Source organism: Odontesthes bonariensis, chromosome 18 (genome assembly GCF_027942865.1).
Source record: "Odontesthes bonariensis isolate fOdoBon6 chromosome 18, fOdoBon6.hap1, whole genome shotgun sequence".
Lineage (NCBI taxonomy): Eukaryota > Metazoa > Chordata > Actinopteri > Atheriniformes > Atherinopsidae > Odontesthes > Odontesthes bonariensis.
In genome coordinates, this window is record NC_134523.1 from 18,138,324 (window position 1) to 18,152,781 (window position 14,458).

General features: G+C 42.1%; 1 protein-coding gene across 1 annotated transcript; it reads right to left on the bottom strand.

The window, feature by feature from the left end:
- Positions 1-213: 213 nt before the first annotated feature.
- neu1 (neuraminidase 1) lies at positions 214-12,754 on the bottom strand. Its single transcript, XM_075449830.1, has 6 exons — positions 12,498-12,754; positions 12,021-12,210; positions 11,377-11,639; positions 3,961-4,143; positions 2,527-2,746; positions 214-2,409 (listed from the first exon to the last, which is right to left on the bottom strand). The coding sequence occupies exons 1-6, from the start codon at positions 12,582-12,584 to the stop codon at positions 2,189-2,191; spliced, it is 1,164 nt and encodes a 387-aa protein (XP_075305945.1). The 5' UTR covers positions 12,585-12,754; the 3' UTR covers positions 214-2,188.
- Between the last annotated feature and the right edge of the window lie 1,704 nt (positions 12,755-14,458).

A 14,458-nucleotide genomic window follows, 5' to 3' on the forward strand; every position in this document is an offset into this window, starting at 1 on the left:
AATCCTGAACAGAAATATTTTTTAAAAGGCGATCTCACATCATGCATATGGTACAATTGGCTCATTTTCACAGGAGTTGATGAGTGAAGAGCCACTGTAAAGACTCACTAATATTATATAATACTCATCCTAATTTCACACTCATGCACAGTCTCTTTTAAAATAATCAGCACAAACAACAACGACCAACCGGAAAAAAGTAAAGCAAATCCCTTATTCACACAAATAATTTATTATCTTATATTGGAGGCATACAGGAGAGAAATATTGATAGAATTATATACAAATCATATATGAGCACATCTGTGACTTGTGGTTTAAGAGAGTCCCTTCTATTACAATTACGTACCTAAAACAATCGTTTCCCACAAAATGTGAAAAGAGGCAATACCACATGTACTTTAAACAGATTGCACACGTCATGGACCCGTCTGTACAATTTAAACACCTAAATCTGACAGGAGTGGCCATTCATTAGAGAATCACACAATAGGTTCTGCACACAATCAACAGAGTTGGCAACATTATGTAATAACTTCATTAACACAGGCCTAATTTAAAAATAGCAACCGTTGTTCTCTAAAGTCACTACAACCCAAAAGGAGATACTGAAGAAGAACATTCAAGTGCAGCATCGTAAGAAAAAGGCTATTTAATGTGATTACTGGTTTTCAAAAGGCATGAATTCACATGCATGTTAATAAAATGCACAGACCCCTGCACAACTTCAGTGTCAGTTTCTCCATTATAAAATGACATTGTGTGAGCATACAGTCAAAATCTGCCAATAAACAACCGATATGTCAGTTATGCAAGAGATGCTTCACATCTGTACTGCATTAACACAGTTTTTCAATATAACGAGACCCCAAAGTTGCCACTCAAACAGTCTATAGAATTTCTGCTTACTGAGCACACAAATTGTTTGGGATACCTTTAGGGACACTTTCCATGCATGGCCATACAGTCTGTCTACAGTAGATTGAAGAGGTGTGAATAACATCCCATTTTCAGCAAAGCCTTACCGTAAAAAAAAGCATCCATGTTGTTTTTTTAGTCTAGTACAGACAGTGTATGGTCTGGTATGTTGTTTCTCCGAGTGGAGACTGACCCACTGGCATGCATAGTCGGCGTGCTCGGTTCTCAGAGTCACCAATATTTGGGTGGGTGACAGAAGTACCAGAAGGACTGTCATTGACGGGTGAGAATGACAGAGTGAGAGTTGGTACATCCCAAAAAAACAATCCAATCACTGTCCAAATCTGGCAGAAGAAAGTTAAATCCATCAGCAGGGAGTGTGTGTGTACAGACAGCAGGAGTGATAGGTCTGACGGCAAACCACTAACAGCAAGTCAGCTGCTGCCACTCAGTTAACAAATAACAAATAAAAGAGGCTAATTACATTTAACATGCTAATATGTGTGTTCGTTGCCATTTTTGGTCTACAACTGATTCATTCCTCGAGTCTGAGACCGAAGACTGAATCTCTTCGATATTTACTCCAAACTCAAGCTGCATGGATCTCCGATTTACTGAAATGTCAAATAATGCGCGCTCAAGTCCAAGCTGCTGTGGTGGACAGGAATGTGACCCAGACCCAGAATTTCTCAATGAAGAAGAAAAACTAAAATGTCCCAGCTCCTTTTTAGAGAATGTCTTTACTTTGCAAAAAACGTGTCTGAGGCAACTTTAAATTCAAATCGTACATTTGGTCTGAAAATGCTTGATTATCCAAAATATCGCCTACTTGGTCTGCTTTCCTCTTTTCTGTCAGCATTCTATTCAAACAACAACATTGTGCAATAATTTGGAGAAAACAAACACTTGACAAAATGGACACGTGACTTCATTAACTGTTCAGATTTTAGAAAACACATAAAAATTTATTAAAAATCAGAAATTTTCTCTTTTTTTTTTTAAACCAAAAAATAGGTGTAAATTCACTGTCCTGAGCCTCCTTTTTCTGCTTTCTTTGATAAAAAAAAAGAAAGAGTTTTAAATGTCTTTTCCTCCTGAGAAAAATCCTTGGAGTGAGCAACCTCTTCCTGTTTCCTTTTCCCTTAAACGTTTGAATCTCAGAGACAAAAAGAAGGTGAAATCCAATCAGGAGCTTAAAAAAACACTAAGTCTTTTCAGACGGTTTTGTTACTCCAGCCTGAGCTCTTCTTCCTTACCTCCAACCAGTGCTCTACCGGCCACCATACAGATGGATTTTAACGAATGAGATAGTCTCATCATAGTTCTTGAGGCCCTTCTCATACACGACAAAGATGTACTTCTGGTCTTCCACAGAGCCAGTGTCCAGTGACGTCATGCTGGAGTAGCCGCTTGGCCCCGCCCATATTTGGACAGTGTTCTTTTCCCAGGATGTACCATTTGTCAGCGACCATCGTAACATTAGATTCACTCCTAAGGGGAGGAACAGTGGTTTTTCATTTAAAAATGATATATTTCCAATCACGTTTTAATTCTATACAACTGGACAGTTCCGTTGGGACAAAGCTTAGAAGGAAAAGGGTTACTTACTCTGCAGCTCATGGAAGGGGTTGGTGAAGTAGACCACTCCGTTTTTTTGCAGCGCTCCAGCTGCTACTACTGGATCCACCAGCGTGTAGTCGAAAAACAGCTCTTCTACTGGGAGGGTCAACCCTCCGTCGAGGCTGCGCGCCACAATGCGACACCGACAGTGGTAGTTGTTCTGGTTCCGGATGTTGATCATGAGGCTGCCGTCCATCATCTCAACTGGCTGCAAAATGGAGAGAGTTTAAGGGAAATGGTGTCAGTGATCCAAGTCGTTTCACCTAGAGATATTTAATTACATTTTACAGCACAGAGAACGCTACAGATGAGAAAAAACACAGATGTATTCTTCATGTTTGTCCACTAGAGTGCAGAAGAACACATCTACAGACAGTTCAGCGTAGACATCTGTGTGTTCTTCGGATTATGTCACAGTAGCCAACTCTCCTTATAGAAATCTGGCTTTGATTATAGAAATAAGACTGGTCAACTCAACAGAGGCTGTACATTTTTAAGGTTTCCGATGACACAGAGGCCTGGTTTTCCCATGAATACTGGGTGACAACCTGGAACATCAGGTCACACCTGTAACTGCAATGCGCTGCACACGTTTCTCGAGTTTTGCTAGCGGTCAGACCTCATCTCTCTGTTCGTTACGCAAATTAAAACGGTAATAGCGGACAAGAAGGTCTTACACTCAGTGATGCCTGAATGGTATTATAAGATTCAGACATTTTTACATCAGCCCGAGTCACTGTGCTTCGATTTTCAAGGTGTCTTTATTATCCCCGTGGGGTAATTTGGTTTGCAGCAAGCAGACATTTAGTCTTGCAACAATCATGCAAAAACTAGAAAGATAAAGCAAAACAAAATAAAATAGCAGCAAAGGGACAATGGTGAATAAAAACAAAGTAAAGCTACTTATTTAGCAGAGCAATGGTGGTCTTTCGCAGAAATGTGAAGAAAAATCTAAAAACACCAGAATACTCTGCTCGGCAAGTGTAAAAGATAACTTAACCACCTATTTTAGATTTATAGGCTACTTACGTTGCATCGTGCAAAAATGTATCCCCCTCTCACTCAGAGGATCCACAACAGGGTCTTTTATGTTTGATTAAAACACCAAAATATGGCATCTGTAAATGTTTGGGAAAAGGAATAAGGATCTTCTCTTCTCTTCTGGACCTATTATAGCTTTCAGAGACTTGTTGATGCACAAAAACTCCTTAGTGATAGTTATGAGTAATTCTGTTGACATTTTGATGCCTTGCTAGTTGTAACCTTTCATGTTTGTCAAAGAGTTACACCACCATGTATTATCTACTTAATATTCAATACTACCAGGGATCTTCAAGTCTTCCTTTTTGCCAGTAATTTTTTATACTGCCAAGTCAAATTGCCTCTGCTGTGAAGTGTTGCATCACACGGCAGCAAACATACCTGACATTCATCAGGGTTGAAGTCCTGGGGTCTCTTCTTCTGGTTGTAAGGGATGCTCTTCAGTGATGCGCCGTTGTACCAGGTCTCGCCGTAGTCGTCGCTCAGGATGCAAAAAACACCGTCACCCTCCAGAGTCCCGTGACCACAAACCACCAGCCTATGCCTTCCGGGATCGTAGCGCTTCTGCAGTGAGAGAGACACAAAGAGAAAGATAAGAAATTGAAACATAAACATAAAAAGTCTGAAAAGATACTAATAGATAGAGAGATGAACTAATGAGCCGCTGTGTGTCAATTGTTTTGTGTTATATATACGGCGCCAGTGTTTTGTATCGTCTCGTCTTCCTGTCCGATTTCTGAATGGATGACTGCTGCTTTTCTGGCCTCTTACTCGATAGAAATAATATAAATAAGGTTAAAAAGAGAAAAAGAGCTACAGTATAATCCCCACAAACATCACAGAAAAATAAACGCAGAATAACATTTTTAGAAACTGTGTCAGATCAGCTGTAATCCTCATGGTTTAGTGTCCAAAAACCCGACAGGAAAGTCCACAAATGTGACTGCTCGGCTGACAACATTTTTGTTTTAGACGTTTTTTTGTTGATAGTGATGATAGTCTGCAGCAGGGCAGTGACAGGAAGCAGAACGAGGGAGGCAAGATATGCTGTGTCAACGAAGAACATCCCTGAACAAGTGTCGGTGACACAGTTGTGCTTCATGCCGAGTCACAGATGGTACCCTAAACCCCTCAGTCACCAAGATTCTCCTGCTGTTCATCTCCTCTCTTCTGTAACCAAGAAAATATCTTGAAATCCTCTTATAGGATGTCAAAAGTGTCACACAAGCCAAGGGTCTGCTTCTATGGGCCAAAGGCACAGATGAGAGATTTATTAGATACTGTGTTGCATAAGAAGCGCCTTCTCATCCAAACAAAGCAAACACCTCTTTACTGTAGCCACAGCTTGTATGACCCCCAGCTTTTTAAGTGTGGACCCTCTGCTGATTATACAGCCCACCCCTGACATCTGCCTCCCTTTCCTGTTCTGACCAAGAGGAAGAGCCTTCAGTGCACCAAACTTAGCTCTATTAGGTATCAGATTCAAATTTATTTCTGTCCCCGTAAGGCAATTAGTGTTGCAGCAAGTAAAAAGGACATAAAACATAAAAGACATATGATTAAAGGTCTAAGGAGGGATAATACAGTGTGCTGAAACAACATCAGTAGCAGCCCCTACAAAGTAGCGAAAGTGCGAACGGTACGTATCATCAATTTCTGCCAACATCAATAACACCACATGGAGACAAGAAACAAAAACAATATCAACCAATCAGGTACGACTCAGGAACTCAGAATGTAAAGGATGGGAGCTGTTAGACAGAATGGCATTAGCCTTCCTAATTATCTGTCTCTTGGACAGATCTGTAAGTGTGCACTGTTCAACTCCCAGAATCTTGTTGATTGTCTTTATCACTGTTCAGTGCATTTTTGGACCTTGTGTTAAGGTTCCCAAACCAGTAGGGGAGAGAGAAGGTCAGCACAGATTCAATATATGATCTGTAAAATAAAATCATCAGGGACTTATCGATCTGAAACTTGGAGGGTTTTCTCAGACAAGACAGTCGTTGCAAGTCATCAATCCTGCGGGTTATTCGGTCCCTGTATCGCCAAAGTAAGAGCTTTGTCCACATCCTCGGCACATGTTGGACTCCGCCAGGGTTGCGCCCTTGTCTCCGATTCTGTTTTAGGTTTTCATGGACAGGATCTCAAGGCGTGGTCGGAGAGAGCGGTGGGTGTCTGCTGTGGGAACCTCTTGGCTGCATCTCTTCATCAAACCAAGATCTTCAGCGAACACTGGAGCGGTTCGCAGCTGGGTGTATATCATATCAAAAGGAGTTCACCTGATTCGGATGCCTCCTGGTTGCCTCCCTGTGGAGATTTTTCAGGCATGTCCAATATGGAGGAGGCCCCCGGGACAGACCCTGAACCCGCTGAAGGGATTATAAATCACTTTTGTCCTGGGATCTCCAAGAAGGAGCAATAGACCTTCGCAGGGGAGAGGTTCATGTTCTAGAATGCGCTGCTGAGGGTGGCAGCATGTTGGAGTAGCTCTGTACCTCACATTGAGATTTTTCTTTTTTTCTAAATTTCATTCCTGTTATTTCTTGGAAGAAATTGCATTTTTTGGACAACTGTTCCTTCCTACCTTGGATGCTGTGCAGCTGGATTAATTTTTCCCAATACTTTTGTATATTTTACTATTTTGTCATGATGCATCACCATAGCAACAAGGTGGTTTACAACAGGGAGCAGCTGAATAACATTGGAAAAGCAGAAATAATTCGACAACTGAAGCCAGAAATCCCACTGGAATTGAAAAGGAGGCGTCGTGGATGCAGAGCAGGAGCAAAGAGGAGAGAAAGAAAGAAGAAGTTCAAACCATCTCTGCCATCCTGCATCATGGGAAATGTAAGATCGTTAGCTAACAAGTTGGATGAACTTTTAGCCTTGATAAGGACTCAGCAAGAATATCGGGAATGTAGCATTATGTGTTTTACTGAGACATGGCTACAGGATCATATACCCGACTCCAGCGTCTCTCTGCCGGGCTTCCTGACTGTACGAGCAGATCGAGATTTAAAGAGTAGCAGGAAAAGGAAAGGGGGTGGATTGGCAGTGCTTGTCAACAACAGATGGTGTCACCCAGGACATGTTACTGTGAAGAGTCGTCTCTGCAGTCCTGACATTGAACTATTGGCAGTGGGTTTTCGTCCATATTATTTGCCAAGAGAGTTCACCAGTGTTGTTTTGGTGGCTGTTTACATTCCACCCTCAGCTGTTGCCGACACTGCATGTGATGTCATCAGTTCCGTTGTTGCTAAGATACAGACTCAACACCCCAATTCTTTTGTGGCAATGTCTGGTGATTTTAATCATGCCTCACTCTCTGCTACACTGCCAACTTTTAAACAGTTTGTCAGCTGCTCTACCAGAGAAAACAACACTTTGGATTTGTTTTACACAAATGTCAAGGATTCATACATTTCCAAATCAAGACCTCCCCTGGGAAAATCAGATCACAACCTTGTTTTTCTCTGTTCAGCATATAAACCCCTTGTCCAGAGACTACCTGTCACAAAAAGGACTGTTAGAAAGTGGTCAGAGGAAGCTGAAGAAGCCTTACAGGGTTGTTTTGATGCAACCGATTGGATTTCTCTTTGTAAGCCACATGGAGAAGACATTAATGCCATGACTGAGTGTGTGACTGACTATATAAACTTCTGTGTGGACAACACCATCCCCACCAGAACAGTGAGATGCTTCCCTAATAACAAACCCTGGATCACCAGTGAGCTAAAGGAACTATTGAACAAGAAAAAAAGAGCCTTTAGGGAGCGAGACAGGGAGTTACTGAGGAGTATACAGAAGCAGCTCAAAGTCAAGATCAGAGAGAGCAAGGAGGTGTATAGAAAGAAGCTTGAGAGTAAACTGCAGAGGAACAATATCAGAGATGTGTGGTCAGGAATGAAGAAGATCACAGGCCTCAAGCAGAGGGAGGATCGGATGGATGGAAGTCTGGACAGAGCAAATGAGCTGAACACATTCTTCAACAGGTTCAGTTCAGGAACAAGCTCACCATCCTCCCCTCCTGTTCCCAGCCAAAGAGACATCCCACCCTCCTCTGACCCACAGCTTTCCTGTAACATCTCCACCTCCACCTCAGTCATGGATTCTTCTGCTTCCACTAGTTTGTCATCAACCCAATCAGGAGATGCTGCTGTCCCCTTTGCCTCCCCCTCCCACTTTTCTGTTTCTAGAAGTCAGGTGAAGAGGCAGTTGGAAAGACTGAACCGGAACAAGGCTGCAGGTCCAGATGGTGTCAGCCCCCGAGTCCTGAAGGCCTGTGCAGAGCAGCTCTGTGGGATTCTGCAACACCTTTTCAACCTTAGCTTGACCCAAGAGAAGGTACCACTGTTGTGGAAGACATCCTGTCTGGTTCCGGTACCAAAGAAAACTCACCCTTCAGATATCAATGACTACAGACCTGTTGCACTGACATCCCACATCATGAAGGTCCTGGAGAGACTCCTGTTGACCCACCTGTGTAAGCAAACCAGCACATATCAGGACCCCCTGTAGTTTGCTTATCGCCATGGAGTTGGAGTTGAAGGCGCTATCATACACCTGCTTCAACAAACCCACTGTCATCTGGATAAAGCAGGCAGCACTGTGAGGATCATGTTCTTTGATTTCTCCAGTGCATTTAACACAATCCAGCCTGATCTGCTTAGTCTGAAACTCCAGAAGACTCAGGTGGAGGCCTCAACAATCACCTGGATTAATGACTACCCGACAAACAGACCACAGTTTGTCAGACTGAAGAATTGTGTGTCTAACCAGGTGATCAGCAGCACAGGAGCACCACAGGGGACTGTACTCTCACCATTCCTTTTCACTCTGTACACTTCAGACTTCCAGTACAAGTCAGACTCCTGTCATCTACAGAAATATTCAGATGACTCTGCAGTTGTCGGGTGTATCAGAGATGGACAAGAAGCTGAGTACAGAGAGCTGGTGGACCGCTTTGTGGCATGGTGTGGGAACAATCATCTCATCTTGAATGTTAACAAAACAAAGGAGATGATTGTAGATTTCAGGAGAAACAGGGTCAGATCAAACCCTGTTTCCATCATGGGAGAAGAAGTGGAGGTGGTTGAGGAATATAAATACCTTGGTGTTCATGTGGACAACAGACTGGACTGGAGACACAACAGTGAAGCAATCTACAAGAAAGGACAGAGCAGACTGTACTTCTTGAGGAAGCTAAGGTCCTTCAAGGTTTGCAACAAGATGTTGCAGATCTTCTACAAGTCTGTTGTTGAGAGCGTCATTTCCTCTTGCGTCATCTGTTGGGGCAGCAGCATCAGAACCAGGGACCTAAAAAGACTCAATAACCTGATAAAGAAGGCTGGTTCTGTTCTGGGGACGACTGTGGAACCTCTGGAGACAATAATGCAAAGAAGGATTTTGCATAAAATCAAGAGAATTATGGACAACCCTGAACATCCTCTCCATGAGACTGTTATCGGAAAACAGAGTCTCTTCAGTCAAAGGCTTCTTCAGTTTGGATGCAAAACGGACCGCTACAGGAAATCTTTCCTGCCCACAGCCATCAGCATCTATAATAACTCTTTGATTTAATTGAGCTACATCAACATTTAATTTCCCTCTGGGATAAATAAAGTATTTTTGAATTGAATTTTGAATTTGGATGTCTAGGTTTCCCTCCTGGACCTGTTGCCTTTGTAAACTGATCTTGGATAAGGAAAACAATAGATGGATTTTTCTCTGTCTTTTCCATCTTTATTTGATAGAAACAACAGGCAAGGTCAGGATGGTAATTCTAAATATCTTTTGTAACGAATGGACAGCTTTAACCTTTGCCAGCAATTAACAGACTCAACACACATTCAGCCACATTTTTCAGACTTATTTCCAAAGGTTGAAACATTTCTCAGGTTATGTTGACTGATGCTGTGTTTTCCTATAATTACTTTTTCTGCTCACACCTACAGAATTAAACCTGCCAGCCATGGCACACCCACACACTCAGTATGGGTCTGACTCCAAAGGTTTTTTTTTGCCAATCAATAGTTACAAGACAAAATGCAACCCAGTAATCAATATATTTAATGTACTACGACCAAAGCAGGTCGTGTTGTTTTAACCCGGAACAACAACCAATCATGTCTGTCAAGTATCAGAAGTTAAACGCCTTGAGATAGACAGTTGCTTCTAATATTTCAACCATGTAATTAGATTACTTTATCAAAAAGCACCTCAAACTGTGCAAAATTATGCAGAGGCAGAGATAGAAATAAGATATTTCTGTTAACTCTACAGTAACATGAATTTTTACACTGATGAGTTCAAATCAAAATGACAGTGGTCAGCTCAGCTAATTATAACCACACCATTATGTAATTAAGATCAGATTAAGATTAAAATTAGATTTTTATTGGTCATGCATACACATGAAATTTGTCCTCTGCTTTTAACCCATCCAGGTTGGCACCTGTTGACACACACATGCACAGGGTCCCACACTCAGAGACAGATGCCAACCTGGAGCGGTGGGCTGCCATTCACAGTGCCCGGGGAGCATGGGGGTACAGTGCCTTGCTCAAGGGCACCTCGGCCGTGATAAGGAGGAGGACTGACACCCCTCTAGCTGTCAGTTCCTCCAATCTTTTTGAGTGGCGAGAGTGGGAATCGAACCTTCCAGTTATTGGATGACCAACTCTAACCACTGAGCCACGGCCGCCCGTAAAAAATATGAAGATGACTGTGTTAAGACGAATCTGGATGTCAAAATTCAACAAGTTACCTTCTTGGCAATCAAAGTAATATGAACCAACTCAGCAGGTAATATACTTTCTTTTTTTTCTTCTTCTTTTTTTTTAAAGGATTTTTCAGCACTAGTGGCCTTTATTGGAAAGTTGCTTGACAGGAAAGGAGACAGAAAGCAAGAGAGAGGGGAAGGACACGCAGCAAAGGCCCTGAGCCGGGGCATGAACCGTGGATGGCTGCGTTGAGGAGCCGTCCCCGGTAATGTCCTTTCTAATAAAAAGTCCATGAGTTGTTTACAGTGTTTTGTTATACCGACTTCTTGCTATCTAATACAAAACTAAAACTAAACTAGTTCCCACTTTTGACAGGGAACAAAATACAGTTCTGCTTTCATGAAGCCTGAAAGGGCTGCACGTGGCGTGGTGGTTAGCACCGTCGCCTCACAGCTGGCTCGAATCCCGGCTGGAGCCTTTCAGTGTGGAGTTTGCATGTTCTCTCCAGGTACTCCAGCTTCCTCCCATCGCCCAAAAACGTGCATGTTAGGTTAATCTGCGCCTCTAAATTGACCTTTGGAGTGAGTGTGGATGGTTGTTTGTCTCCGTGTGACCCTGTGATGGATCCTGCCTCTCGCCCAATGACAGCTGAGATACCCTGATTCTGATAGACTCTAACCTGCGAGCCTGAGTTGGATTAAGCGGGTATAGAAAATGGGATGGATGGAAGAAGTCTGAAAGGGCTTAAGTTACAGTATGTCTACTGTTTATTAGAGTAGAACTACAAAGAAACTAAAAAATATAATTTCTACATCACAATAATAAAAAGAAATATCTTAACAGCCCAGTTAGAAGAAATATACCTTCCACAACACTGAAATCTGCTTTAAAAATCCCATATTAGCATCTACAACCATGTGCTCGTGATGTGAATGACTCACCTGTCAAAATGTTATGATCCTAATAACAACCTAGTAGCATAAAAGATTATTTGGCCAAATTCTGAGCATATTTTAGGCAAGAAAAATTAAGCTGTGGTGCCTCCTACCTTAGAATCAAAGAATTTTCTCACCTGGATGCCAAAGCCCGGCCCCGGAGCGAAGGCCTTAACCCCGAGCTGGACCGAGAGGTTCCTGGGCGTACTCCAGCTGAGGCCGTCGTCCCAGCTCTCCACCATCATGGTGCTGGACGGGCTGCAGTGGTAAAGGTGGAAGCAGACGGAGTAGATCAGAATCACTGAGCCATGTACTTCGTCCACCACCACTGAGCCCAGGTTTAGACCATCCGGGTTGTCCAGATCATCAATGATGAAGTCGGTCAAGGACCAGGTGTTTCCTGGAGGGACAACAGATGAGGAGGACATTGAGTTACATGGAAACTGGAGCCTTCTTTATACAAGATGCTTTGACTTGACTGCAGATTTAATTGTTTATTGAGTGTTGAAATTCAGACTTTTTGCCAGAGATTCAGCCAAGTTTATAGTCAAAGAGTTGCGTAGACGTGAAATCACTTGAGACAAATCATATATATAGAAGAGAGCATTACTTTCAAATAGTGGCTCGTGAAATGAAACCGCTGTCTTCCCTTAATGCTGATGATAAAATAAGTATTTTGTAGGAAGAATAAGTCTCTTAAGTCCAAAAGATTTGACAACATGGGACGGAAAAGTTTACTTTTTTTTTTTTATGTGTGTGTTTTGGTCTCGGGTGGACCTGCCTTTGTCGGTGGACCGCCGTACTGCGATGAACTTTGCTCCAGCATCGCTGGATGATGCCTTCCTGGCCTCAGCAAAGGCCAGCAGGCTTCCTTTGGGGGTGAAGGTGATCAGTGGGATCCTGTAGCTGTTTACATGTCCCTGGGCTCCACTCACCCACAGCAGCTGCTCCTCAAACACCAGAGGATCAATCTGGACCACAGAGGACAGAAAAAGACAAGAGGCAGAAGATAAGACACTCACGAGGTGGTAGGTAAACATTTGGACTAACTGTTAGCAGAAACCAGTAAGGGCAGGTATGCCATCTCCAGGACGCATCAAGAATCAGGTGACTGTCAAAGAACAAACAGAAGTGATTCAGAAGCTTCTTAAAAGCGAGTTGAAATAGCGTGTCTTACACCCTCGCCTCCACCGGTTCGCCACATATCCATTATGGTGCTACAATGTGACATTTATTGGTTGATAACAGTCTCGCGTACCTGCGCACCGCCGATCAAACAAACGCAGGGAGAAAGCACCGCGGAGAGCAGTAGGGTTAGAGCAGGGATCCAGCTTCCTGCTTCCATCTTAAATCCTCTTCCCGACCCTTTCGTCTTCACTCCGAAACACGAAAAGAGGAGCAGAGAGTCCAAGCAGGCGGATAAAAACAGAAACTAACGCAAAAATAAAGGCGGAAACGCTCTCCACGGCTGATTTGTGCTGAGGCAGAAACAGTCTGTTTGGTAGATCACATGACCAACAGTGGCGGTCACATGACCACCGTCACCTGCAACCCTTAAAGAGGAGCTTTTTCTTTTTTTTTAAATGTAGTTTAATTTGTCATATTTTTCATTTAACATGGTTAAATGATCTCATTAAACGTTGCTTTGTTTAATTTTATAATTAATTAATGTATTTCTCACTTTATCGTTCAGGTGACTTACTGTCACTTTCTGACTTAGCTGAACTGGAAGTGCCTAAGCTAGGCTGGCAGGTTTACTTATCACCTGATCTCTTATCACCTGATTTAGGTACATAGTGCTGAAAGTGGTTATGTGTTATTCCATTACTTTTTCAAATGTTTGATGCTTTCAGTGGGAAGTGGCATCTCAACTGTTAGTTTTATTTAAAAAAAGGCGTAAAAGACATGGACTTTCATGATTTATGCCCCAAAGGAAAAGAAAACATGCAAGTATGAATATGCTTTTTTCAGTGAGGACAATATAGGATCAAAGAAATAGATCAAATGTTCAAGAAATACTACACTGTTTGTAAGTTATATGTAGCCCACAGACATCTTCCATATATCTAATAAGTGTCATGATAGTTTCAGCGATAAAAAAAGACGTCTATTTCAAGTAGCTGTATGTGAGATATCTTTCAATGATTTAAGTTCATGAGTGCATTTATATGACAGTGATGAATAGTTAAAAAATAATTGGACAGCTGGACACAAACGGTGGTCATCTACAGTATGTTATTGCAAAGCCTGGCACAATAAGTTCTATTTTTAGTTTGTTATACAGAGAGATACAGCATTAGGAATTTGTTCGACAGAAGCATCCACCCATTTTTTACATCCACTTAATCCAATTCAGGGTTGTTGGGGCGCTGGAGCTTGCATGCTTAGGGACAAACAACCATGCAAACTCTCTCTCACTCCAAGGGTCAATTTAGAGTCTCTGATTAACATAACATGCATGTTTTTGGAAGGTGGGAGGAAGACGGAGTACCCGAAGAGAACATGCAAACTCCACACAGAAAGGCTCCACCTGGGATTCGACCCAGAAACCCACTTGCTGTGCGGTGACAGTGCTAATCACCACGAGACCTTAACCGCCACAAAAAGAACAAAAAAAAACAACTAAAAGATATCTTTCTTTAGTTGACTGAAGCTACAAACTTTGACTGTTTTAACAGCTCTTTTGACACAAAATCTGTGTTGCTTGTTGTTGCACGTCCCAATTGTTTGACCTTCTGTGTCAGGAATAATGTACGAGCATGTGAGATGTGCTGGAAATGAGACATTTCTCTGTGATCCCCTTATGTTTATGATGAAAAACAAAGTGACACTCATGCCAAGGTTCAAGAACTAGTTTACTTTACAATGTAGAAACTTGAAGTCCCCTTTACAGTAAACTGAGCAGTAATTCAGTTTTTTAAAGAAGTAGCAATCATCACTGAAAGAAAAGCTTAATTTATTTTTTCTTTATTAATTCATGCTTTTAAGGAAGAGGCAAGATAGTTAGAATGTCACTGAAATGCCACAAACCCTTTTTAATTTGAAATACGCATCATATTTGCCCATGTCTTTACATATCTCTATTGTTTCTTTTGGGTAAATGTGAAACTACTCAACTCAGCTGAGCTTTATTTAATATACTGAAGCAATTTCTCACGCATTAGTGAAACCCAAAGTGTTTTAAAGAGCAAAAACAAGACATGGAAAGACACAAGCATT